General features: G+C 50.5%; 1 protein-coding gene across 2 annotated transcripts in view; it reads right to left on the reverse strand.

Annotated features, from left to right (window-relative positions):
* LOC144942678 (transient receptor potential cation channel subfamily V member 5-like) overlaps nucleotides 1-26110 on the reverse strand; it is a 75808-nt gene extending 49698 nt beyond the window's left edge. For both annotated transcript variants that reach the window (XM_078869484.1, XM_078869483.1), the window contains exons 1-2: nucleotides 25501-26110; nucleotides 1411-1508 (exon numbers count right to left, since the gene is read on the reverse strand). In XM_078869484.1, coding sequence (XP_078725610.1) covers nucleotides 1411-1508; nucleotides 25501-25610 — 208 coding nt within the window. In that variant the 5' untranslated portion in view covers nucleotides 25611-26110. The remainder of the gene's footprint in view (nucleotides 1-1410; nucleotides 1509-25500) is intronic.
* Between the last annotated feature and the right edge of the window lie 1793 nt (nucleotides 26111-27903).

Genomic DNA, 27903 nt, shown 5'->3' on the forward strand with positions numbered 1-27903 from the left:
CCACACTGCTCACCACACAGCTCACTCACACAGCTCACTCACACAGCTCACCCACACTGCTCACCACACTGCTCACCCACTTCTCATCACACAGCTCACCCACACTGCTCACCACACAGCTCACCCACACAGCTCACTCACACAGCTCACTCACACAGTTCACCCACACTGCTCACCACACTGCTCATCCACACTGCTCTCCACACTGCTCACCAACATTGCTCACCACACTGCTCACCACACTGCTCACCACAGCTCACCACACTGCTCACCACACTGCTCACCCACACCACACTGCTCACCACACTGGTCACCCACACAGCTCACCACAGTGCTCACCACACTGCTGACCCACACTGCTCACCACACTGCTCACCACACCACACTGCTCACCACACTGCTCACCCACACTGCTCACCACACTGCTCACCACACAGCTCACCCACACTGCTCACCCACACTGCTCACCACACTGCTCACCACACAGCTCACCACACTGCTCACCACTGCTCACCACACTGCTCACTCACACTGCTCACCCACACTGCTCACCACACTGCTCACCACACTGCTCACCCACACAGCTCACCACACTGCTCACCACACAGCTCACTCACACAGCTCACTCACACAGCTCACCCACACTGCTCACCACACTGCTCACCCACTTCTCACCACACAGCTCACCCACACTGCTCACCACACAGCTCACCCACACAGCTCACTCACACAGCTCACTCACACAGCTCACCCACACTGCTCACCACACTGCTAACCCACTCTGCTCACCACACTGCTCATCCACACTGCTCTCCACACTGTTCACCCACATTGCTCACCACACTGCTCACCCACACTGCTCACCACACAGCTCACCACACTGCTCACCACACTGCTCACCCACACCACACTGCTCACCACACTGGTCACCCACACAGCTCACCACAGTGCTCACCACACTGCTCACCCACACTGCTCACCACACTGCTCACCACACCACACTGCTCAGCACACTGCTCACCCACACAACTCACCACACTGCTCACCACACTGCTCACCACACTGTTCACCCACACTGCTCACCACACAGCTCACCACACTGCTCACCCACACTGTTCACCACACCACACTGCTCACCACACTGCTCACCCACACAGCTCACCACACTGCTCACCACACTGCTCACCACACTGCTCACCACACTGCTCACCACACCACACTGCTCACCACACTGCTCACCCACACTGCTCACCACGCAGCTCACCACACTGCTCACCCACACTGCTCACCACACAACTCACCCACACTGCTCACCACACTGCTCCCCACACAGCTCACCACACTGTACCATGGAAGCCGCCTCGGGAGGGTGAGGAATGCGCTCTTTGTTGATGGGTGGGTTGCTGTCACCTGTGATGAGTGGATCAACATCTTTGGCAGCGAGCAGCACCTCCAGCATCTCCATGTCGTTCTGCTTAACGGCCTTGAACAAAGGGTTCTCCTTGGCGCTGCACGCACCCACGAGGAGACAGACCGAGAGCCCCTGTAGCCTTACGAGCCAACATCACCCTCTCTGAGATCCGCCATGGACTCGCTGCCATACATTTCCACGTGGTGATGATGATGACGAGCCACTTCGTTGAGCTGTCATTTGTGGCCAGGTCCCTTCTGAAAAGAAGCGAATAGCTCAGTGGGCCTTGCCTGGTACAATAAAAATAGTCAAACATTTTTAGTGATTTGTTTACTTATACTTTGCACGCCTATCGTGTTTTTGTACTGTTGTAATTTTCTGACCCACCCCTTCTGGACATTTGTGCAAAAGAGCTTTGTAGCTAATTGGATTCCTCCAGTAAAAATTAAGAATCTGGTTATGTCTACCTCTCCCCTCTCATTGCACTCGATTCCCCTCGTGCACAAATGCAGTTATCCCACAATTACCTCTGCACCAACAACAAAGATCCCCCGTATAGCCTCACCATACTGTTGGGGCAAGTGCTGTTCGCAAGCGACGATGCAGGCCAAAACGTCACACTAGGGGTGTGGTATGGCCAGCACCACGCCCAGCCGCATTTGTCGCCCAAGTAGTGATGTTTACACACCGCACAAGGTACTCATTTGAGGCTGAGTCGACCAAGAGGGAGGCCTAGGACCCGTTAACATGATTGCCGCTAATGAGCGGAAATCGAATTCTGGTTGTTGGGTTCAGAAACAGAACATTTATTTTCCTGGAGGAATCCTATGAGCTATACAGATGTTTTCACAGATGTCCAGTCGGGGTGGGTTAGAATATTACAGCAACAAACAGTACAAAAACACGAGAGTATCATGCAACTTACAAGAAAGTTAAACAAATCACCCAAACACAAAAAATAAAACTAGACCATCCCCCATCCTACCAGGCAAAGCCTATTGAGGTATTAATTTATTTTTTACAGAAGTGACCTGGCCACAAATGATGCCTCAACAAAGTGGCCCATTATTTGAACATTTGTAGCACCAAAATAATAAAAATGAATCTATATAACCTCAATGCCCTAACCACCACACTACCGCTGCCCACACATAGGCCCGCACACGTATGTATATATGTTGACCTTCTTTCGCACCGTACATAGCCAACCGTGCTAATCGGAGGTGCACACAGCAACAGCATGCAGTCTTCTTGCACAGCGACAGCAACTTACCACTGCTGCTATTGCGTTGCACTCAGCAATGCCGACCTTGCCATGCTCTTGGAGGTTGACAAAAACTTGGCTGATCTGGCCTGAGTTCCGGTCAGAAACACTGACTTTACGAGCTCTAAAGGAAATGGCTGGAACATTCGGTGCGGTTGGCTTTAGAAGATGTTACATTCTTTTTTCTTCTCTCCGGTTGTGAGCTCAGCCCGCCAAGGTTGCAAGTGATCTCGCATGACGTCACTCCCTCTCCCTGTACCCAATCTCGTGCTGAGTCCTTCTCCCTCCTTGCACCCCTCCACTGGAGTCAATTGCCCCTGTACATTGAGCAGCACTGCCCATTTATTCAACACTGCACCATAGACTCAACACTGCACCATAGACTCAATATTCCCCATAGACTCAATACTGCCCATAGACTCAACACTGCACATAGACTCAACACTGCACATAGACTCAACACTGCCCATAGAATCGACACTGCCCATAGACACAACACTGCACATAGACTCAACACTGCACATAGACTCAACACTTCCCATAGACTCAACACTGCCCATAGACTCAACACTGCCCATAGACTCAACACTGCACATAGACTCAACACTGCCCATAGACACAACACTCCCCATAGACTCAACACTGCACCATAGACTCAACACTGCCCATAGACTCAACACTGCACAATACTCAACACTGCACCATAGACTCAACACTGCCCAGAGACTCAACACTGCCCATAGACTCAACACTGCCCATAGACTCAACGCTGCCCATAGACTCAACGCTGCCCATAGAATCAACGCTGCCCATAGACTCAACACAGCCCATAGACTCAACGCTACCTATAGACTCAACGCGGCCCATAGACTCAACACTGACCATAGACTCAACGCGGCCCATAGACTCAACACTGCACATCGACTCAACGCGACCCATAGACTCAACACTGCCCATAGACTCAACACTGCACCATAGACTCAACACTGCCCAGAGACTCAACACTGCCCATAGACTCAACACTTCCCATAGACTCAACGTTGCCCATAGACTCAACGCTGCCCATAGAATCAACGCTGCCCATAGACTCAACACAGCCCATAGACTCAACGCTACCCATAGACTCAACGCGGCCCATAGACTCAACACTGACCATAGACTCAACACTACACATATTCTCAACACTGCCCATAGACTCAACGTGGCCCATAGACTCAACACTGACCATAGACTCAACACTGCACATAGACTCAACACTGCACATCGACTCAACGCGACCCATAGACTCAACACTGCCCATAGACTCAACACTGCACATTGACTCAACACTGCACCATAAATTCAACACTGCACATAGACTCAACGCTGCCCATAGACTCAACGCTGCCCATAGACTCAACGCTGCCCATAGACTCAACACAGCCCATAGACTCAACGCTGCCCATAGACTCAACGCGGCCCATAGACTCAACACTGCCCCTAGACTCAACACTGCATATAAACTCAACACTGCCAATAGACTCAACACTGTACATAGACTCAACGCTGCACATAGACTCAACACTGCCGATAGACTCAACACTGCACATAGACTCAACACTGCACATAGACTCAACACTGCACATAGACTCAACACTGCCCATAGACTCAACACTGCACATCGACTAAACGCGACCCATAGACTTAACACTGCCCATAGACTCAACACTGCATATAGACTCAACACTGCACCATAAATTCAACACTGTGTAATGCGGGCGAAAGCGACCTTCCGGATGTGACGTCACGAGGAGGCGGAGCCAGGTGACGTGGGTGAAAGGTAGGGGGTCCTTAAGCGGGTAAACCGGAAGGAGAAGGGAGTCGGGGTGTGAATGGAAAGGTGTGGGGCCACGCGGGCGTACGAGCCGAGGGGGCACCGTCAGAAGCGGGAGCCAACCCTGGGAACAGTAGGGAGCTACTGGGAGGTGTAAAGCTGCAGATAGAGATAGGCAGTAAGGCTGTGTGTGAGGAGCAGCGGGGTGGCTGCCAAGAGTCGCAGGAGCGACGAGAAGGCGAGACAGCACGAGGCTGTCAGAGCTGCAGCAGGAACAGCCAAGGGAGCTGTGTGAGAGTACAGCAGCGGAGCTGCTATGGGAGGCTGTCAGAGCTGCAGCAGGAACAGCCAAGGGAGCTGTGTGAGAGTACAGCAGCGGAGCTGCTGTGGGGCTGCAAGAGCGACAGGAACAGCAGCGGGGCTGCTGATGTGGACTGGAGTGACATCGGAACCAGCACAGAGAGAATAAGAGAGACAGCCGTGTGGGAACGCAGTACGGACCGAATAAAGGACACTGAGCCAGAGATCGTGGTCAAGTCTTTTATTACACTGGGGTCAGAAGTGAAACGGCATGTCTAAGCAAGTAAGGAAGAAAATTCCCCCGGCGCCAGCATCGGCTTCCTCGTCCGACGACGACGAATTCCCTCCGACCACGGATTCTGCTGGGGTGGTGGAGGAGAGCCCTGCTGAGGCGAGCACGGGGACGGGCGTGGAAGATGTCGGCGCGATGGCGGGTCCGTCAACAACATCGGACGCTCACCAAAGATGGCAACAGGTGGCAGAACAACTGGAGACACTCAAGGACGTCCTGGCGCATCTATGTCACCTCGTTACGCCAAGGACGACGATGGAACGAGAAGGTGCTCCACGGGCCGCCACGTTGCCTGCCCTGCCGCCGCCATTGGCCACGCGGCAAGAAGACGCCATCTTGCGCGCTCCGCGGCGCCAAACCGCCATCTTGGCCACGCCGCGGGCCGACGCCATTTTGAATTTGCCTCCAGAACAACCATCATTGGAAGACGGCGTAAAGAGGAGTCGGAGTCGCCACCTTACTACAGTTAAGGAATTCTCTATCGGGGGCGATTGGAGCGCTTTCGCCTGCCGATTTTTGGTGGCGGTTCGTTCAGCAAGATGGACCGATGCGGAGGCCTTGGAAGTGTTGCCGACTCTACTGGACGACGAATCTGTTCGATTTTTCCGTTCCATAACGGCCGATAAGAAGAAGACTTTATGTGGAGTTTTTGAGGAAATGGCCGACGCCTATGAGCCACCTGACGACGCGCATCGGCGATTCGCTCAACGACAACGAGCACCCGAAGAATCGCCCGTGGCGTTCAGGGGTGCGGTGTTGGAGCTGGCCATGGCAGCATATCCTGACACGCCACAGGATCTGCTCGAGCCTCTCATATTGGGAAAAATGCTGGAGCTGTCTCGGGATCTGGGGATCCCCATGCCTGTGTGTGGGCATGAGAAGCTCACGTCCCGGGCGGCAGCAAAGTGTCTGGATGCGCAGTTTAATCTCCGTCGCTGGAAGCAAGTGGCGGCATGGACGGGTGGGCCCGTCAAGGATGGAGGCGCGATGGGGTGGGACCCCACAAGGGCGATCTATGTGCCGGATGAGCGGGGTCCACAGGAGCTGACGGCTGCCTCCTCTCCATGGTCGGGACGCGGAAGGCCGGGGCCGCGCGCTACGCCATCGGGACGGGGCCGCCGGGATGCAAGACCTGCGCTTCGGCGCAACGAGGCCGATTGCTTCCGCTGCGGCCGTAGGGGCCATTACGCCAAAGATTGCTGGGCCCGCTTCCCGGGTCCGCCGCAGCAGGAGCCCACAACACCGGACAAGCCGACCAAGGAACCTCCGAAACAGGCATGTCGGCACGCACCAGACACTCGGCAAGGCTTTACACCTCACCCACCACCCTTGTTGCGCGATCCTATTGTTGTTGTTAAAGAAAGGCCATCGACGGGGCCTTGTCATTCAGTTACGCAGTGGCGCAAATTGGCACGGAGAGTTGTCGCGGCCGCTACGGGTTCGTCCACTGTGCCGGGGTCCATACAAGGTGTGGACGTGCGCATTTTGGTCGACTCGGGAGCGTCTGCGACTATTATATCGGATGTCATTTTCCATCTGTTGGGCATTCCGCCGGGGGCTGTGCGTCCGGTTTATGGGTCTTGCGTCGCTGCGAACGGGGGTAGTATGGGTATCGTGGGCCAGGTGGATGCTAAGATATCTATAGGGGATGTGTCGGCTTCGGGCGTTGTGTTAATATCGAGATCTTTGGCGGTTCCTTGCTTACTAGGCACGGATTTTTTGGCTAAGATGCCCATTTTGATTAAAATTAATGAGAATTGTATTGAATTGCCGGGGGGCCGTCGAATCTCGTTTCTGCCGTCGCCCTGGGGGCGACCTGCTTCGGCCGTACAGGTGCAGGCGCTGTCCGTCGCATCTGTGGACATCCCACCTGGTTCACAGATGCTTATACCCTTGCGGTATCGGAAGCCCCTGCCCAATCGGCTAGGAGCACAAGGGGTCTTGTTGTCACCATCCGCCACGATAACAACGGGATTGGCGTTAGTTGGGGCACAGACCATCGTCCGGCCGGATCAATTACCGGTTTTACAGGTGCTTAATGCGGGGGTGGAAAACATCCGTGTTCCGGCCGGTACGGTTGTGGCACATGCCACTACGGCGTTTGCGACGCGCGATTATCCGCATCGCCGAGGAGTGGTCGCTGGTGTTTCCGAGCCAAGGGGTTCGGATAATCGTTGGATCGCTACCTTATGTGATTAAAATTCTTCCCTGTCCGTGGGGCAACGTGATGCGCTGCGTAAATTGTTGCTGACGTATTCGGATGTGTTCAGCTCCGACGATTTGGATTTGGGACGCACATCGTTACTTTCCCATCACATTGAGACGGGCGACGCTGCCCCTATTCGGTTAAATTCGCATCGGATGAGTCCAGCGGAGCGAGAACACGTTCGGGGGGCGGTGGAAGACATGTTGGCTGCGGACATTATATCGCCATCTAACAGCCCATGGGGCGCTCCTGTGGTCTTGGTTAAGAAAAAGGATGGCAACTTGCGATTTTGTGTCGATTTCCGGAAATTGAATAAGATATCGGTGGCAGATGCGTACCCCCTGCCGCGTATGGACGACTCCCTTGACGCATTGTCGGGGGCTAAGTTCTTTTCCACACTGGACCTCTCTTCGGGATTTTGGCAGCTTCCCCTTGACGAGTCCTCACGGGAGAAAACCGCATTCCGTACGCCGCAGGGGTTATTTCAATTCAACTGCCTCCCGATGGGATTGAATGCGGCCCCTGCTACATTTCAAAGATTGATGGAGCTCGTTTTGACGGGGTTGCAGTGGGAGACGTGTCTTATATATTTGGACGATATTATTGTGTTCAGCCGCACATTTGAGGAACATTTAACGCGGCTGGAGACAGTGTTCACGAGGATGCGCTCTGCCAATTTGAAATTCAAACCAAAGAAATGCCACCTACTGCAACGGTCCGTCCGTTATTTGGGGCACATTGTGAGTGCAGAGGGGGTGTCCACGGATCCGGAAAAGACGGCGTGTGTCCGGGATTGGCCGACTCCGGCCTCTGTGGGGGATGTTCGGCGCTTTTTGGGATTTGCCTCGTATTACCGAAGATTTGTGCCGGGGTTTGCGACGATTGCGAGGCCCTTGCATCTCCTTACGGGTAAAGGACGGAAATTTGTTTGGGGAGAGCCGGAAGAGGCGGCCTTTCGGAGTCTGCGTGATCTATTGGCTACGGCCCCGACTTTGGATTATCCCGATTTTGATCGCCCTTTCATTCTTGATACGGACGCGAGTGACACAGGTATTGGGGCGGTATTATCACAGTCTAAAGGGGGTGTAGAGCGCGTCGTGGCGTATGGTAGCCGAGTCTTGTCGCCTGCGGAAACACGCTACTGTGTCACTCGTAGAGAACTTTTGGCGGTTGTTTTTTTCCTACGGCAATTTCGACCGTACCTTTACGGTCGTTCTTTTATTGTGCGTACGGATCATGCGGCCTTGCAATATGCACTTAAAATGGACCAGCCATCGGGACAGTGGGCACGTTGGTTGGACACGCTGCAGGAATTTTCCTTCCAAATTCAACATCGGAAGGGAGTGCGCCATGCGAACGCTGACGCACTTTCCAGATTACCAGGGCGCGACCCTTGTAAATGTGCGTCGGGGACGCATAGGTGTTCGCCGATTCTGAACCCCCCTCAGCCGCTTACGTTGGCCGTCGGGAAGTCGGATACTCCGATGGAACCGGGACCGACTGATGGGGTTTTGAATCTGCCGCGGTCTGTCTGGATTCGGGAACAGATGATGGACGAGTCGTTGTTGTCCATGCGGAAGCGGTCTATGAGGGACAATGGGAGTCCGAGTTCGGCTGTGGGGCCGCGAACCGCTCTCCGAGATGGTCTGCTTATGTGGCAAGAAAGGTTCCAGGAAAGCTGGCGTGTGGTGGTACCAACGTCCTTGCGATTTGAGTTGATTAGAACTCTCCATTGTGACACACTATTGCATTTAGGGGTGCAGAAGACCTTGTTGACGTTACAACGTCATTATTTTTGGCACGGCATGGCGACAGATGTCGTAGGGCACGTGCGCGCGTGCCCTGAATGCGCCCGGCGTAAGCCGCCTAAACATCCTTACGTGCCGCCTCTCCAGTCGATTCAGGTGTCTCGAGTCAATGAATTGGTGGCACTGGACATATTGGGACCCTTCCCACCATCGGCGAGGGGAAATAAATATTTGCTGGTAGGGGTTGAGTATCTCTCCCGTTGGCCGATGGCCTTGCCGTTGCCCGATCAGTCGGCCGCGGCCATCACCGACGCCTTTTTGTTTGGGTACATTATGGACAAGGGGGCGCCGGAGAGACTCCTCACGGACCAGGGCAGAAATTTCTCTTCTAAATTATTGGCTGAAGTGTGCGCAGGCCTTGGGACTAAGAAGATACGGACATCTCCATACCATCCGCAGACGGATGGTATGGTTGAGCGGCTGAACAGGACATTGTCTGCCATGCTTTGCCATACTGTGAGTGAACAGCAATCGGATTGGGATCTGCACATCCCCGGAGTGCTTTCGGCGTACAGGATGACGCCCCATGCGGCTACAGGGTATTCGCCGTTTTACCTTATGTATGGTCGGGAAAACGTGCCTCCGGTGGATGTGCAATTGGGTACTGGGGTGAAGGGACCTCGTAAACCACTCCCTGAATACATTCAGGACACGGTTCGCCGGGTTACGGAGGCGCGGGAAAACGCCCGCGTGGCTACGGCCAAAGCCCAGGCCCGGAACGAGCGGTATGCTCGGCGGTCTGAGGGGGAGTGCCCCTGGAAGGTGGGAGACCTGGCCTGGCTCCATTGCCCGCAGGTGCGGCCGGGGACCTCTCCTAAATTGCACAAACCTTGGCATGGTCCTGTGCGCCTCATTGAGGTTCCCAATCCACAGTCGGCGCGCGTTCAGTTTGGTTCTCGCCGTTGGGTTGTTCATACGTCGCGGTTGAAACCATATGTTGCTCCCCTACGTGATGCGTCATCTCCCAATGTTGCCTTGCCGGGGTCTGTTGCTGCTGACTCTGACTCTTCCCCGCCTGCGTCCATTGATCTTGCTGGAGCGCCTGTCGTACCTGTTCCAGACAGGCCGACCGTGACACCGCGGGGGAGGAGTGGGCCTGTTCGGAGGGCGCCTGCCAGGGCTGCGGGACCTTCAAGCCCGGCGACCCTTCCGACCCCGCTGCAGGCGCATTCGCGGAATACGACCAAGACTGATTCGTCAGGGACACGAGATGTCGGTGGACTTCCAATCGCAGCAGGGAAATTACCCCCTGTCATTTCTCGTGTTCCATCGCGTCCCCGTTCTACAAGTGGGCCGCCGACCGTCCGGGACGGGCCGGCGACCCGCACTCGTTCCAAATCGCTTACGTTTCGTTGATTGTATGTTGTTATTGTTCTTGTTCTTGCCGTCGTATTTATCGCATGCTTTCGTACGTTCGTCGATGTTACTTGTGTGTTGTTCTTGTTGTTATATTGCATGCTTAGTGTCCTTTAAGGGGGAAGGTCGGTTCACCGCATTACGCTTTGGTGTTGTTCAGCCGAGGTCGGCTGGGTTTTTTCTATGGGGGAGGGTGGTGTAATGCGGGCGAAAGCGACCTTCCGGATGTGACGTCACGAGGAGGCGGAGCCAGGTGACGTGGGTGAAAGGTAGGGGGTCCTTAAGCGGGTAAACCGGAAGGAGAAGGGAGTCGGGGTGTGAATGGAAAGGTGTGGGGCCACGCGGGCGTACGAGCCGAGGGGGCACCGTCAGAAGCGGGAGCCAACCCTGGGAACAGTAGGGAGCTACTGGGAGGTGTAAAGCTGCAGATAGAGATAGGCAGTAAGGCTGTGTGTGAGGAGCAGCGGGGTGGCTGCCAAGAGTCGCAGGAGCGACGAGAAGGCGAGACAGCACGAGGCTGTCAGAGCTGCAGCAGGAACAGCCAAGGGAGCTGTGTGAGAGTACAGCAGCGGAGCTGCTGTGGGAGGCTGTCAGAGCTGCAGCAGGAACAGCCAAGGGAGCTGTGTGAGAGTACAGCAGCGGAGCTGCTGTGGGGCTGCAAGAGCGACAGGAACAGCAGCGGGGCTGCTGATGTGGACTGGAGTGACATCGGAACCAGCACAGAGAGAATAAGAGAGACAGCCGTGTGGGAACGCAGTACGGACCGAATAAAGGACACTGAGCCAGAGATCGTGGTCAAGTCTTTTATTACAACTGCATAAATACTCATCGCTGCCCATAGACTCAATGCTGCCCATAGACTCAATGCTGCCCATAGACTCAACACTGCACATAGACTCAACACTGCACATAGACTCAACACTGCCCATAGACGCAACACTGCACATAGACTCAACACTGCACATAGACTCAACACTTCCCATAGACTCAACACTGCCCATAGACTCAACACTGCCCATAGACTCAACACTGCACATAGACTCAACACTGCCCATAGACACAACACTCCCCATAGACTCAACACTGCACCATAGACTCAACACTGCCCATAGACTCAACACTGCACAATACTCAACACTGCACCATAGACTCAACACTGCCCAGAGACTCAACACTGCCCATAGACTCCACACTGCCCATAGACTCAACGCTGCCCATAGACTCAACGCTGCCCATAGAATCAACGCTGCCCATAGACTCAACACAGCCCATAGACTCAACGCTACCTATAGACTCAACGCGGCCCATAGACTCAACACTGACCATAGACTCAACGCGGCCCATAGACTCAACACTGACCATCGACTCAACACTGCACATAGACTCAACACTGCACATCGACTCAACGCGACCCATAGACTCAACACTGCCCATAGACTCAACACTGCACCATAGACTCAACACTGCCCAGAGACTCAACACTGCCCATAGACTCAACACTTCCCATAGACTCAACGCTGCCCATAGACTCAACGCTGCCCATAGAATCAACGCTGCCCATAGACTCAACACAGCCCATAGACTCAACGCTACCCATAGACTCAACGCGGCCCATAGACTCAACACTGACCATAGACTCAACACTACACATATTCTCAACACTGCCCATAGACTTAACGTGGCCCATAGACTCAACACTGACCATAGACTCAACACTGCACATAGACTCAACACTGCACATCGACTCAACGCGACCCATAGACTCAACACTGCCCATAGACTCAACACTGCACATTGACTCAACACTGCACCATAAATTCAACACTGCACATAGACTCAACGCTGCCCATAGACTCAACGCTGCCCATAGACTCAACGCTGCCCATAGACTCAACACAGCCCATAGACTCAACGCTGCCCATAGACTCAACGAGGCCCATAGACTCAACACTGCCCCTAGACTCAACACTGCATATAAACTCAACACTGCCAATAGACTCAAAACTGCACATAGACTCAACGCTGCACATAGACTCAACACTGCCGATAGACTCAACACTGCACATAGACTCAACACTGCACATAGACTCAACACTGCACATAGACTCAACACTGCCCATAGACTCAACACTGCACATCGACTAAACGCGACCCATAGACTCAACATTGCCCATAGACTCAACACTGCATATAGACTCAACACTGCACCATAAATTCAACACTGCATAAATACTCATCGCTGCCCATAGACTCAATGCTGCCCATAGACTCAATGCTGCCCATAGACTCAACACTGCACATAGACTCAACACTGCACATAGACTCAACACTGCCCATAGACTCAACACTGCACATAGACTCAACACTGCACATAGACTCAACACTTCCCATAGACTCAACACTGCCCATAGACTCAACACTGCCCATAGACTCAACACTGCACATAGACTCAACACTGCCCATAGACACAACACTCCCCATAGACTCAACACTGCACCATAGACTCAACACTGCCCATAGACTCAACACTACACAATACTCAACACTGCCCATAGACTCAACACTGCCCATAGACTCAACGCTGCCCATAGACTCAACGCTGCCCATAGAATCAACGCTGCCCATAGACTCAACACAGCCCATAGACTCAACGCTACCTATAGACTCAACGCGGCCCATAGACTCAACACTGACCATATACTCAACGCGGCCCATAGACTCAACACTGACCATCGACTCAACACTGCACATAGACTCAACACTGCACATCGACTCAACGCGACCCATAGACTCAACACTGCCCATAGACTCAACACTGCACCATAGACTCAACACTACCCAGAGACTCAACACTGCCCATAGACTCAACACTGCCCATAGACTCAACGCTGCCCATAGATTCAACGCTGCCCATAGAATCAACGCTGCCCATAGACTCAACACAGCCCATAGACTCAACGCTACCCATAGACTCAACGCGGCCCATAGACTCAACACTGACCATAGACTCAACACTACACATATTCTCAACACTGCCCATAGACTCAACGTGGCCCATAGACTCAACACTGACCATAGACTCAACACTGCACATAGACTCAACACTGCACATCGACTCAACGCGACCCATAGACTCAACACTGCCCATAGACTCAACACTGCACATTGACTCAACACTGCACCATAAATTCAACACTGCACATAGACTCAACGCTGCCCATAGACTCAACTCTGCCCATAGACTCAACGCTGCCCATAGACTCAACACAGCCCATAGACTCAACGCTGCCCATAGACTCAACGCGGCCCATAGACTCAACACTGCCCCTAGACTCAACACTGCATATAAACTCAACACTGCCAATAGACTCAACACTGCACATAGACACAACACTCCCCATAGACTCAACACTGCACCATAGACTCAACACTGCCCATAGACTCAACACTACACAATACTCAACACTGCACCATAGACTCAACACTGCCCAGAGACTCAACACTGCCCATAGACTCAACACTGCCCATAGACTCAACGCTGCCCATAGACTCAACGCTGCCCATAGAATCAACGCTGCCCATAGACTCAACACAGCCCATAGACTCAACGCTACCTATAGACTCAACGCGGCCCATAGACTCAACACTGACCATAGACTCAACGCGGCCCATAGACTCAACACTGACCATCGACTCAACACTGCACATAGACTCAATACTGCACATCGACTCAACGCGACCCATAGACTCAACACTGCCCATAGACTCAACACTGCACCATAGACTCAACACTACCCAGAGACTCAACACTGCCCATAGACTCAACACTGCCCATAGACTCAACGCTGCCCATAGATTCAACGCTGCCCATAGAATCAACGCTGCCCATAGACTCAACACAGCCCATAGACTCAACGCTACCCATAGACTCAACGCGGCCCATAGACTCAACACTGACCATAGACTCAACACTACACATATTCTCAACACTGCCCATAGACTCAACGTGGCCCATAGACTCAACACTGACCATAGACTCAACACTGCACATAGACTCAACACTGCACATCGACTCAACGCGACCCATAGACTCAACACTGCCCATAGACTCAACACTGCACATTGACTCAACACTGCACCATAAATTCAACACTGCACATAGACTCAACGCTGCCCATAGACTCAACGCTGCCCATAGACTCAACGCTGCCCATAGACTCAACACAGCCCATAGACTCAACGCTGCCCATAGACTCAACGCGGCCCATAGACTCAACACTGCCCCTAGACTCAGCACTGCATATAAACTCAACACTGCCAATAGACTCAACACTGCACATAGACTCAACGCTGCACATAGACTCAACACTGCCGATAGACTCAACACTGCACATAGACTCAACACTGCACATAGACTCAACACTGCACATAGACTCAACACTGCCCATAGACTCAACACTGCACATCGACTAAACGCGACCCATAGACTCAACACTGCCCATAGACTCAACACTGCATATAGACTCAACACTGCACCATAAATTCAACACTGCATATATACTCATCGCTGCCCATAGACTCAATGCTGACCATAGACTCAATGCTGCCCATAGACTCAACACTGCACATAGACTCAACACTGCACATAGACTCAACACTGCCCATAGACGCAACACTGCACATAGACTCAATGCTGCCCATAGACTCAACACAGCCCATAGACTCAACACTGCACCATAGACTCAACACTGCACCATAAATTCAACACTGCACATATACTCAACGCTGCCCATAGACTCAATGCTGCCCATAGACTCAACACTGCACATAGACTCAACACTGCACATAGACTCAACACTGCCCATAGACTCAACACTGCACATAGACTCAATGCTGCCCATAGACTCAACACAGCCCATAGACTCAACACTGCACCATAGACTCAACACTGCACGATAGACTCAATATTCCCCATAGACTCAATGCTGCCCATAGACTCAACACTGCACAAATACTCAACACTGCATCATAGACTCAACACTGCCCAGAGACTCAACACTGCCCATAGACTCAACACTGCTCATAGACTCAACACTGCATAAAGACTCAACACTGCCAAGAGACTCAACACTGCCCATAGACTCAACACTGCCCATAGACTCAACACAGCCCATAGACTCAACGCTACCCATAGACTCAACGCGGCCCATAGACTCAACACTGACCATAGACTCAACACTGCACATAGACTCAACACTGCCCATAGACTCAACGCGGCCCATAGACTCAACACTGACCATAGACTCAACACTGCACATAGACTCAACACTGCACATCGACTCAACGCGACCCATAGACTCAACACTGCCCATAGACTCAACACTGCACCCTAGACTCAACACTGCCCAGAGACTCAACACTGCCCATAGACTCAACACTGCCCATAGACTCAACGCTGCCCATAGACTCAACGCTGCCCATAGAATCAACGCTGCCCATAGACTCAACACAGCCCATAGACTCAACGCTACCCATAGACTCAACGCGGCCGATAGACTCAACACTGACCATAGACTCAACACTGCACATATACTCAACACTGCCCATAGACTCAACGTGGCCCATAGACTCAACACTGACCATAGACTCAACACTGCACATAGACTCAACACTGCACATCGACTCAACGCGACCCATAGACTCAACACTGCCCATAGACTCAACACTGCACATTGATTCAACACTGCACCATAAATTCAACACTGCACATAGACTCAACGCTGCCCATAGACTCAACGCTGCCCATAGACTCAACGCTGCCCATAGACTCAACACAGCCCATAGACTCAACGCTGCCCATAGACTCAACGCGGCCCATAGACTCAACACTGCCCCTAGACTCAACACTGCATATAAACTCAACACTGACAATAGACTCAACACTGCACATAGACTCAACGCTGCACATAGACTCAACACTGCCGATAGACTCAACACTGCACATAGACTCAACACTGCACATAGACTCAACACTGCACATAGACTCAACACTGCCCATAGACTCAACACTGCACATCGACTAAACGCGACCCATAGACTCAACACTGCCCATAGACTCAACACTGCATATAGACTCAACACTGCACCATAAATTCAACAATGCATATATACTCATCGCTGCCCATAGACTCAATGCTGCCCATAGACTCAATGCTGCCCATAGACTCAACACTGCACATAGACTCAACACTGCACATAGACTCAACACTGCCCATAGACGCAACACTGCACATAGACTCAATGCTGCCCATAGACTCAACACAGCCCATAGACTCAACACTGCACCATATACTCAACACTGCACCATAAATTCAACACTGCACATATACTCAACGCTGCCCATAGACTCAATGCTGCCCATAGACTCAACACTGCACATAGACTCAACACTGCACATAGACTCAACACTGCACATAGACTCAACACTGCCCATAGACTCAACACTGCACATAGACTCAATGCTGCCCATAGACTCAACACTGCACAAATACTCAACACTGCACCATAGACTCAACACTGCCCAGAGACTCAACACTGCCCATAGACTCAACACTGCTCATAGACTCAACACTGCATATAGACTCAACACTGCCAATAGACTCAACACTGCACATAGACTCAACGCTGCACATATACTCAACGCTGCCCATAGACTCAATGCTGCCCATAGACTCAACACTGCACATAGACACAACACTGCACCATAAATTCAACACTGCACATATACTCAACGCTGCCCATAGACCCAATGCTGCCCATAGACTCAACACTGCACATAGACTCAATGCTGCCCATAGACTCAACACAGCCCATAGACTCAACACTGCACCATAGACTCAATATTCCCCATAGACTCAATGCTGCCCATAGACTCAACACCGCACAAATTCTCAACACTGCACCATAGACTCAACACTGCCCAGAGACTCAACACTGCCCATAGACTCAACACTGCCCATAGACTCAACACTGCATATATACTCAACACTGCCAATAGACTCAACAGTGCACATAGACTGAACGCTGCACATAGACTCAACACTGCCCATAGACTCAACACTGCACATAGACTCAACACTGCACATAGACTCAACACTGCACATAGACTCAACACTGCACCATAAATTCAACACTGCACATATACTCAACGCTGCCCATAGACTCAACGCTGCCCATAGACTCAACGCTGCCCATAGACTCAACGCTGCCCATAGACTCAACACAGCCCATAGACTCAACGCTGCCCATAGACTCAACGCGGCCCATAGACTCAACACTGCCCCTAGACTCAACACTGCATATAAACTCAACACTGCCAATAGATTCAACACTGCACATAGACTCAACGCTGCACATAGACTCAACACTGCCGATAGACTCAACACTGCACATAGACTCAACACTGCACATAGACTCAACACTGCACATAGACTCAACACTGCCCATAGACTCAACACTGCACATCGACTAAACGCGACCCATAGACTCAACACTGCCCATAGACTCAACACTGCATATAGACTCAACACTGCACCATAAATTCAACAATGCATATATACTCATCGCTGCCCATAGACTCAACACTGCACATAGACTCAATGCTGCCCATAGACTCAACACAGCCCATAGACTCAACACTGCACCATAGACTCAATATTCCCCATAGACTCAATGCTGCCCATAGACTCAACACCGCACAAATTCTCAACACTGCACCATAGACTCAACACTGCCCAGAGACTCAACACTGCCCATAGACTCAACACTGCCCATAGACTCAACACTGCATATAGACTCAACACTGCCAATAGACTCAACACTGCACATAGACTGAACGCTGCACATAGACTCAACACTGCCCATAGACTCAACACTGCACATAGACTCAACACTGCACATAGACTCAACACTGCCCATAGACGCAACACTGCACATAGACTCAATGCTGCCCATAGACTCAACACAGCCCATAGACTCAACACTGCACCATATACTCAACACTGCACCATAAATTCAACACTGCACATATACTCAACGCTGCCCATAGACTCAATGCTGCCCATAGACTCAACACTGCACATAGACTCAACACTGCACATAGACTCAACACTGCACATAGACTCAACACTGCCCATAGACTCAACACTGCACATAGACTCAATGCTGCCCATAGACTCAACACTGCACAAATACTCAACACTGCACCATAGACTCAACACTGCCCAGGGAAATAATAAAATAATAAAAATAAAACATAATAAAATAAATTCTCACGACGTTTCGGCCACAACGCAAGCAGCCGTCGTCAGGTGGAGAATAGGTCTGTCGAGAAGACAGAGTCTGAATGACAAGCCCCAGGCTTGGAGCGACTATTTAAGCTGGGATGGAGGGGCGAAGAGCGCCTTGACAAAGAATTTGCATATCAAGAGGAATTTAGCATATTTATGGGAAATGCAGATATGCGATTAGTACTACTTGTGAAATGCGTAGGAGGTTTGGAGAGGGGTTTAAAGTCATTATGCCCGTGCATTATGCAGGATTAGCAGCATCAAAGGGAGGGGATAGGGGTATCATTAATAAAGGGACGGAGTGTTAATAGTATGTAGCTGCAGTAACTAAACCACCACGTAAACAACTAAAGTATAAAACTACATAGTATATTCATTATACTAAATATACTCTACAATAAGCTGAGTTACTAACAGTAAGTAATACATTACAATTCTATGAGCCCACTGAATTGTAACAGTGATCTGCCACACTGTTATTGACTTCTCCAAGACAGTGGTTCTCTGCAAGCCATCTGGCTACAATGAGAGATTCGTTCATGAGGCGATCCACATATACAAACACAGAGACAATTTCAACCGAGAAGATGGATTCTGGCTCAGCAATCATTGGAAGGAGGTAATAAATCATTTCGGATCTTAACTTATTGTGTTCACGTTTACGGTGACTTTTAGACCGCGTTCCACTCACTGGCATTGTATTCTCCGCAGAGAATGGATTCTTTGCTCCGCTGCAAGTCTCCCAGCCATACTCTCCCATTGATATATTTCGTTGCTTCCTCTTAGTATCTTTCACACGACGGTCAATGGTACAGTGTATAGCGGAATGTATAATAATAAATAGTATAAAATTGTGATGCTTAATACAATGTACAAAGTAATACATAGTATCGTAATTGTATAGTGAATATGCAGCAGTGTGATATACATAAGGGTGGGTAGAATAATACATAGTGTAATATTACAATGTATAAGGTATAGTGGTGTATTATAATAATACAGTATATAATTTGATGTTGGGTTTGTCTATGGCAGTATATAGTACGGTGTAGACCCGTGTGATGTAAGAAAATAAAGTTTAGCTGGAAGCATATTATATTTTTTGCGACATAGAATTGTAATGTATTACTTTCTGTTAGTAACTTAGCTTATTGTAGAGTATATTTAGTATACTGAATATACTATGTAGTTTATACTTTAGTTGTTTACGTGGTGGTTTAGTTACTGCAGCTACATACTATTAACACTCCTTCCCTTTATTAATGTTACCCCTATCCCCTCCCTTTGATGCTGCTAATCCTGCATAATGCACGGGCATAATGACTTTAAACCCCTCTCCAAACCTCCTACGCATTTCACAAGTAGTACTAATCGCATATCTGCATTTCCCATAAATATGCTCAATTCATCTTGATATGCAAATTCTTTTGTCAAGGCGCTCTTCGCCCCTCCATCCAGGCTTAAATAGTCGCTCCAAGCCTGGGGCTTGTCATTCAGACTCTGTCTTCTCGAAAGACCTGTTCTCCACCTGAGGACGGCTGCTTGCGTTGTGGCCGAAACGTCGTGAGAATTTATTTTATTATGTTTTATTTTTATTATTTTATTATTTCCATTCTACGTGACTTTACCGAAAGAACCAAGAAGATGAATCCCTGCAGTCACGAAAGCTTTAAATGGAAAAAGGATGGAGATGGTTTAGTTGTATTTGTGTGTGTTTGGGTGATCTGTTTACCTTTCTTGTACTTTGCACTCCCATCGTGTGTTTATGTGCTGTTTGTTGTTGTAACGTTCTTACCCGCCCCAAACTTTATAGCTCACCGGATTCCTTCTCTGGTATAAATCAATATTCTGATTCTGATATATTTGTAAAGCATCTTGGGCAGGACCTTTGGCTCGACGGAACGGTGGCCGATCGATCCCAAAAAGACGAATAGCGAAGTGGAAAGCCAAGGGATGTGACGCGTCTGGGAGGATTACCACCCGAGGGAGACGGAACGGTGAACTCAGATCGTGTGCAGGCTGCTGGGTAGATTTTATGGAATCGCACAATTGAGAGAGTGGGGGCGGCAGCTTGGGGGGGAGCTTAATTCAGCAGTGGATTGACCATGGCTGATGAAAATACAGCAACCAGGAATACCTCGATTTACGAGGTAGATGCGTTCCTGGAGCTTCGTTCGTATATCGAAACATCGTATATTAAACAACTTATCACATAGGACTATGCGGGTGCGTTCTCAGCCTTCGTAATTTCATTTCATACTATAAATACTTCGTAAGTTACTATTCATATATTTCAATAAAGCTAATTTATACTTAGAATAATATATGTTATACTGTACAGTATTAAAATAAACAAAACTGATATAAAAAAATAAACAATTGTATTCTTAATTGTATAGTATGTACTGTAGATTGACGAATTTCTTTATTATTCATGTAAGTATTATTTATTATTACATTTATTTTTGGCTTTCTATGTAAGATAACGGTTTAAAAATCAAAAGTTCGTTCTACCGAAACTTCGTTGATCGAATATACCTTGCGCATATCGAATATATTGTACGCATATTGAATATACTGTACACATATCGAGGTGTTTATGGCTGTATACGAAAATAAGTCACCGCGTTCATGGCTTAGTCGCTTGCCACGGTTCCCTTCCATGTGACGACTGCTGCTTCTACTGCTACAGCTGCTGCTTCTGCTCCTGCTGCATCTGCTGCTCCTGCTGCAGCAGCAGCTACTTCTGCTGCTACTGCCACGCGCAGCACGCTGCAGACCCTGGTGCGTCTGCACCTCGGGGTCGGCGACCTGCGGCTCCAGAGACGTATGCGGTGGCTCTCTAAGGACTGTAGTGGCAGCTCTTGAAATTCCCCAACAAATGTCTCTTCTTGTCATTTTGGTTGCCGTTGACCCCTGACCATGGAAATCCAGTTTACCACGGGAGTCCAGTTTATCACGGAAGTCCACTTCACTATGGAAGTGCAGTTCCCCATGGAAGTCCAGTTTACCATGGGAGTCCAGTTTACCATGGAAGTGCAGGCGAGGCACAGCGGCACTTTTGTGGTTTTCCTTCGCGGCAGGCGTTTCCACAGCGATGCAAGATCGCGCAGCCGAGTCTCAGAATCAGAATGTTTAATTTAGACCGCGGGAAGGAGGAATCTGATGAGCCGTGAAGCTCTTTCTTTCCACAGATGACCAGTAGGGGCATGGGGTCAGCAAGTTCTGCCTAGACCCGCGTGGGGTGTCCAGCGGCAGGATCTTCGTGTGGCGGCACACATTTGTATTGGTGTCAAATCGACGAGTGCGTGTGCTCGAGTGTTTGTGATTAAACAGAGGCTGGATTTGCCGCACGACTCCGCGGCTCACGGCATAACACGGCGCTGTCACGTTTCGCGTATAGGTACGCGAAGCGACGATGTGGGTACGTACGTTGAACTTCTTTCACACCACCGGGCATAGCCAACCGTTGGTAATCGGAGGTGTGTGGGAAGGACGAAAAACTAAGATAAGAGTATTAGATTTTAAAGTGCATAGCTTCAGCGGCTGTTTAGCCAACATCATTCCGGGGCAATGCGCTTCTGCTGCTGCCGTGTTCACACATACACACTCATGGCTGCGTGGGGTTTATCTTCAAGATGCTCACCACGAAACATGTTTAGACTTATTCTTTGGGTCTTTCGGTAAAGTCACGTAGATAGAGTAAGAGAAGATAAAAATGAAAACGACGACGTTTTGATTACAACACAAGCGATCGTCATCAGGAGGCAAAAAAGAGGGGGGAAACAGCTAAAATGTGTGTAGCCCAAGGGTCATCAACGAAGTGGGAGGGGCTAGTGATGTTAATGTGAAAAATTAGCATGTTAATGTGAGAGATTAGCGTGTTAATGTGAGAGATTAGCGTGTTAATGTGAGAGATTAGCATGTTAATGTGAAAGATTAGCGTGTTAATGTGAGAGATTAGCGTGTTAATGTGAGAGATTAGCATGTTAATGTGAGAGATGAGCGTGTTAATGTGAGAAATTAGCGTGTTAATGTGAGAGATTAGCATGTTAATGTGAGAGATGAGCGTGTTAATGTGAGAGATTAGCGTGTTAATGTGAGAGATTAGCGTGTTAATGTGAGAGATTAGCGTGTTAATGTGAAAAATTAGCATGTTAATGTGAGAGATTAGCGTGTTAATGTGAGAGATTAGCGTGTTAATGTGAGAGATTAGCATGTTAATGTGAGAGATGAGCATGTTAATGTGAGAGATTAGCATGTTAATGTGAGAGATGAGCATGCTAATGTGAGAGATGAGCGTGTTAATGTGAGAGATTAGCGTGTTAATGTGAGAGATTAGCGTGTTAATGTGAGAGGTTAGCATGTTAATGTGAGAGATTAGCGTGTTAATGTGAGAGATGAGCATGTTAATGTGAGAGATTAGCATGTTAATGTGAGAGATTAGCGTGTTCATGTGAGAGATTAGCGTGTTAATGTGAGAGATTAGCGGTTCATGTGAGATATTAGCGTGTTAATGTGAGAGATTAGCGTGTTAATGTGAGAGATTAGCGTGTTAATGTGAGAGATTAGCATGTTAATGTGAGAGATGAGCGTGTTATTGTGAGAGATGAGCGTGTTATTGTGAGAAATTAGCGTGTTAATGTGAGAGATTAGCGTGTTAATGTGAGAGATGAGCGTGTTAATGTGAGAGATTAGCGTGTTAATGTGAGAGATTAGCATGTTAATGTTAGAGATTAGCAGGTTAATGTGAGAGATGAGCGTGTTAATGTGAGAGATTAGCATGTTAATGTGAGAGATTAGCATGTTAATGTGAGAAATTAGCATGCTAATGTGAGAGATTAGCATGTTAATGTGAGAGATTAGCATGTTAATGTGAGAGATTAGCATGTTAATGTGAGAGATTAGCGTGTTAATGTGAGAGATTAGCGTGTTAATGTGAGAGATTAGCGTGTTAATTTGAGAGGTTAGCGTGTTAATGTGAGAGGTTAGCATGTTAATGTGAGAGATTAGCGTGTTAATTTGAGAGATTAGCGTGTTAATGTGAGAGATTAGCATGTTAATGTGAGAGATTAGCGTGTTAATGTGAGAGATTAGCGTGTTAATGTGAGAGATTAGCGTGTTAATGTGAGAAGTTAGCATGTTAATGTGAGAGATTAGCGTGTTAATGTGAGAGATTAGCGTGTTAATGTGAGAGATGAGCGTGTTAATGTGAGAGATTAGAATGTTAATGTGAGAGATTAGCGTGTTAATGTGAGAGATTAGCGTGTTAATGTGAGAGATGAGCGTGTTAATGTGAGAGATTAGCGTGTTAATGTGAGAGATTAGCGTGTTAATGTGAGAAGTTAGCATGTTAATGTGAGAGATTAGCGTGTTAATGTGAGAGATTAGCGTGTTAATGTGAGAGATGAGCGTGTTAATGTGAGAGATTAGAATGTTAATGTGAGAGATTAGCGTGTTAATGTGAGAGATTAGCATGTTAATGTGAGAGATGAGCGTGTTAATGTGAGAGATGAGCGTTTTACTGTGAGAGATTAGCGTGTTAATGTGAGAGATGAGCGTGTTAATGTGAGAGATGAGCGTGTTAATGGGAGATCGCAGAGCAGCAACGTCGAGCTCGGCGAGCGAGGTGCTGTGTTAGTGTGGGAAATGTAACCCGTGAATGTAAAATCAAAGACCATAGAGACTTGGAGAGAGATAGAGACACGGAGAGAGGTGGGGGAGAGGTAGCGACACAGAGAGAGACACCGAGACAGAAGTGGAGACACGGAGACCTGGCTAGAGATTGAACACAAAGAGATCATCATCATCATCACCATCAGCCGTCGCCACCTATCACACGACTCACGGCGACTCCGGTGACGAGGGCGGCCTCAGACAGCGACGTCGTCTTCAGACTCCGCCCGTGGTTACATTGAGCTCCAGATACATCGACGTCGATTCGTTGTGACTGTGCTTGGGTGCTGCGCATGCTGTGTGTGATGTGCGTGCTGTGTGTGTGCTGTGGGTGCTGTGTGTGTGCTGTGTGTGCTGCGTGTGCTGCGTGTGATGCGTGTGATGTGTGCACTTCGTGTGCTGCGCATGCTGCGTGTGATGTGCGTGCTGTGTGTGCTGTGTGTGTGCTGCGTGTGTGCTGTGTGTGTGCTGCGCATGCTGCGTGTGCTGCGTGTGTGCTGTGTGTCTGCTGCGCATGCTGCGTGTGCTGCGTGTGTGCTGCGTGTGATGTGCGTGCTGCACGTGCTGCACGTGCTCTGTGTACTGTGTGTATGCTGTGTGTGATGTGTGCTGTGTGTGATATGTGTGTGCTGTGTCATGTGTGTGCTGTGTGTGATGTGTGTGTGCTGTGTGTGCTGCGTGTGTGCTGCGTGTGTGCTGCGTGTGCGCTGTGTGTTGTGTGTGCTGTGTGTGTGCTGTGTGTGCTGTGTGTGTATTGCGTGTGTGCTGCGTGTGTGCTGCGTGTGCGCTGCGTGTGCTGCGTGTGTGCTGTGTGTGCTATGTGCTGTATGTGTGCTGTGTGTGTGCTGTGTGTGTGCTGTGTGTGTGCTGTGTGCTGCGTGTGTGCTGCGTGTGTGCTGTGTGTGCTGTGTGCGGTGTGTGTGCTGTGTTGTGCGGTGTGTGTGCTGTGTGTGTGCTGCGTGTGTGCTGCGTGTGCTGTGCGTGCTGTACGTTGCTGCTCCGAGCCGTACGCGCTGCGTCACTCACCAGCTCTCTTCGGATTGCTTCATGCTGACCGCGTACTCCACGCTGCGATGGCGCAGGCGGTGAAATAAGCTCTGGAGGTTGTTGCTGCCCATAGCCAGCAGTGTGCTCATCTGGAACCTCGCCGTGCTGCCGCGGTTTGTCGCTCCTCACGCGGACGGAGCAGGACCCGTCCGAGGTGTGTTTCAGTAAATAATAATAATAAAACGACGATCGCCCGCAACACGTGTGACACCGATGGGTCAGCGGAACCGAGGGACCCGCCACGAAGTCAACTCTCAGGCGGGTCGAGTGTTGCGTCTCTTTAAAACACACACAGGAACACCCCTCTCAGCGGAACGGTTAAAAGTCTCGGGAGAACTCAGCACGAGGCGCGTCCCGCTGGTTCTGCGATGCCGCGGTGTCCAAGCGACACCGCCGAACGCGAATTCTCTCGTCGCTGCGCACGGGGCCGAGAAGTGCGTCTCGCCTATACACTCGGCTCGGGTAGGAGGGCGCTCCGGTGCAAGGTGCACGAGAGGAGCGCGAAGCCGAGTCGGTCGCTCCAGGTCACGAGCATCGGTAGCCCGCAGGAGAAGAACCCAAAAAAACCAAAAAATTAGAGCGGTGACGGAGCGGCCGCAGCCGACGGACGGAGCGGCAGGCGGAGTTGTGTGGGGCGGGTTACTGGGCCGCGAGGGCAGTAGAGGCGGCACTGTCCCACGTGGGTGTGTGTCACTGTGGGTGTCGCTGTGGGTGTCACTGTGTGTGTCGCTGTGGGTGTCACTGTGGGTGTTGCTGTGGGTGTCACTGTGGGTGTCATTGTGGGTGGGTGTCGCTGTGTGTGTCACTGTGGGTGTCGCTGTGGGTGTCACTGTTGGTGGGTGTCGCTGTGTGTGTCATTGTGGGTGTCACTGTGAGTGTCACTGTGGGTGGGTGTCACTGTGTGTCTCACTGTGGGTGTCGCTGTTGGTGTCTCTGTGTGTCACTGTGTCACTGTGTGTGTGTGTCACTGTGTGTGTCACTGTGAGTGTCACTGTGGGTGGGTGTCACTGTGGGTGGGTGTCACTGTGGGTGTCTCTGTGTGTGTCACTGTGAGTGTCACTGTGGGTGTCGCTGTGGGTGTCACTGTGGGTGTCACTGTGTGTGTGTCACTGTGAGTGTCACTGTGGGTGTCGCTGTGGGTGTCACTGTGGGTGTCACTGTGGGTGGGTGTCGCTGTGGGTGTCACTGTGGGTGTCACTGTGAGTGGGTGTCACTGTGGGTGTCACTGTGGGTGTCACTGTGAGTGGGTGTGACTGTGGGTCGGTGTCGCTGTGGGTGTCACTGTGAGTGTCACCGTGGGTGGGTGTCACTGTGGGTGTCGCTGTGGGTGTCGCTGTGGGTGTCATTGTGGGTGGGTGTCGCTGTGTGTGTCACTGTGGGTGTCGCTGTGGGTGTCACTGTGGGTGGGTGTCGCTGTTAACTCCATCAAAAAAGTAACCTGCAGCGCCACACCTATTACCATCATTAGGGGAAAAAACGGTGATCCAATCTCCGACCCCCAGGAACAGGTTTGCAGATTTGCTGAGCATTTCTGTGAGGTCCTGGGGGAGGGAAAATCTCTCAGCCAGGAAAACATCATGGCACAAAGTGGAGATAACCCTGCTGAGGATGCCGTGCCTCAAATATTGGAAGAGGTCACCCCCTGTGAGTGGCTGGCTGAGGTGCCATCTGTTGAGGAAGTACTTAAGGCGATCCGGAGTCTGAGACCAGGAAAGGCACCGGGCAGAGATGATCTCCCAAGCGAAATGCTGAGGGAGGGTGGCGTTTGTGCACAGACTGCCCTATATGACATCATAACAACAGTCTGGACCGCTGGACGGGTACCGCAGGATTGGAAGGATGCCCTGGTGGTCCCCCTCTTTAAGAAGGGGGACCGCACAGACTGTAACAACTACAGGGGCATCTCACTCCTCAGTGTGCCGGGAAAGGTCCTGGCAAGGATTATTCAACATCGCCTTGCTAGGCACGCTGAGGAGAGACTTGCGGAACCCCAATGCGGTTTCAGGAAAGGGCGGTCCTGCACAGATGCCATATTTTCTGTCCGTCTGCTACAGCAGAGGTGTAGGGAATTCCAACAAGACCTACATCTCTGCTTTATTGACCTGGTCAAGGCCTATGATACCATCAAGAGGCCTGGGCTCTGGGTTGTTCTTCGTGCTTTCGGAGTCCCTGACCCTCTGCTCACGATCATTAAGGACCTTCATGATGGTGAGCGGGCCCGGGTAGAACTACGTGGCCGGGAGTCGGAGCCTTTCTCCATACACCTTGGGGTGCGACAGGGATGTCCTCTGGTTCCCGCATTAATTAACATCTATTTCGACTGCGTAGTTCGTGAAGCCTTCAATTGCTGTACCGGGGGAATTTCCATTTGGTACAGATATA

The sequence above is a fragment of the Lampetra fluviatilis genome, chromosome 28 (genome assembly GCF_964198595.1).
Source record: "Lampetra fluviatilis chromosome 28, kcLamFluv1.1, whole genome shotgun sequence".
NCBI classification, from domain to species: domain Eukaryota; kingdom Metazoa; phylum Chordata; class Hyperoartia; order Petromyzontiformes; family Petromyzontidae; genus Lampetra; species Lampetra fluviatilis.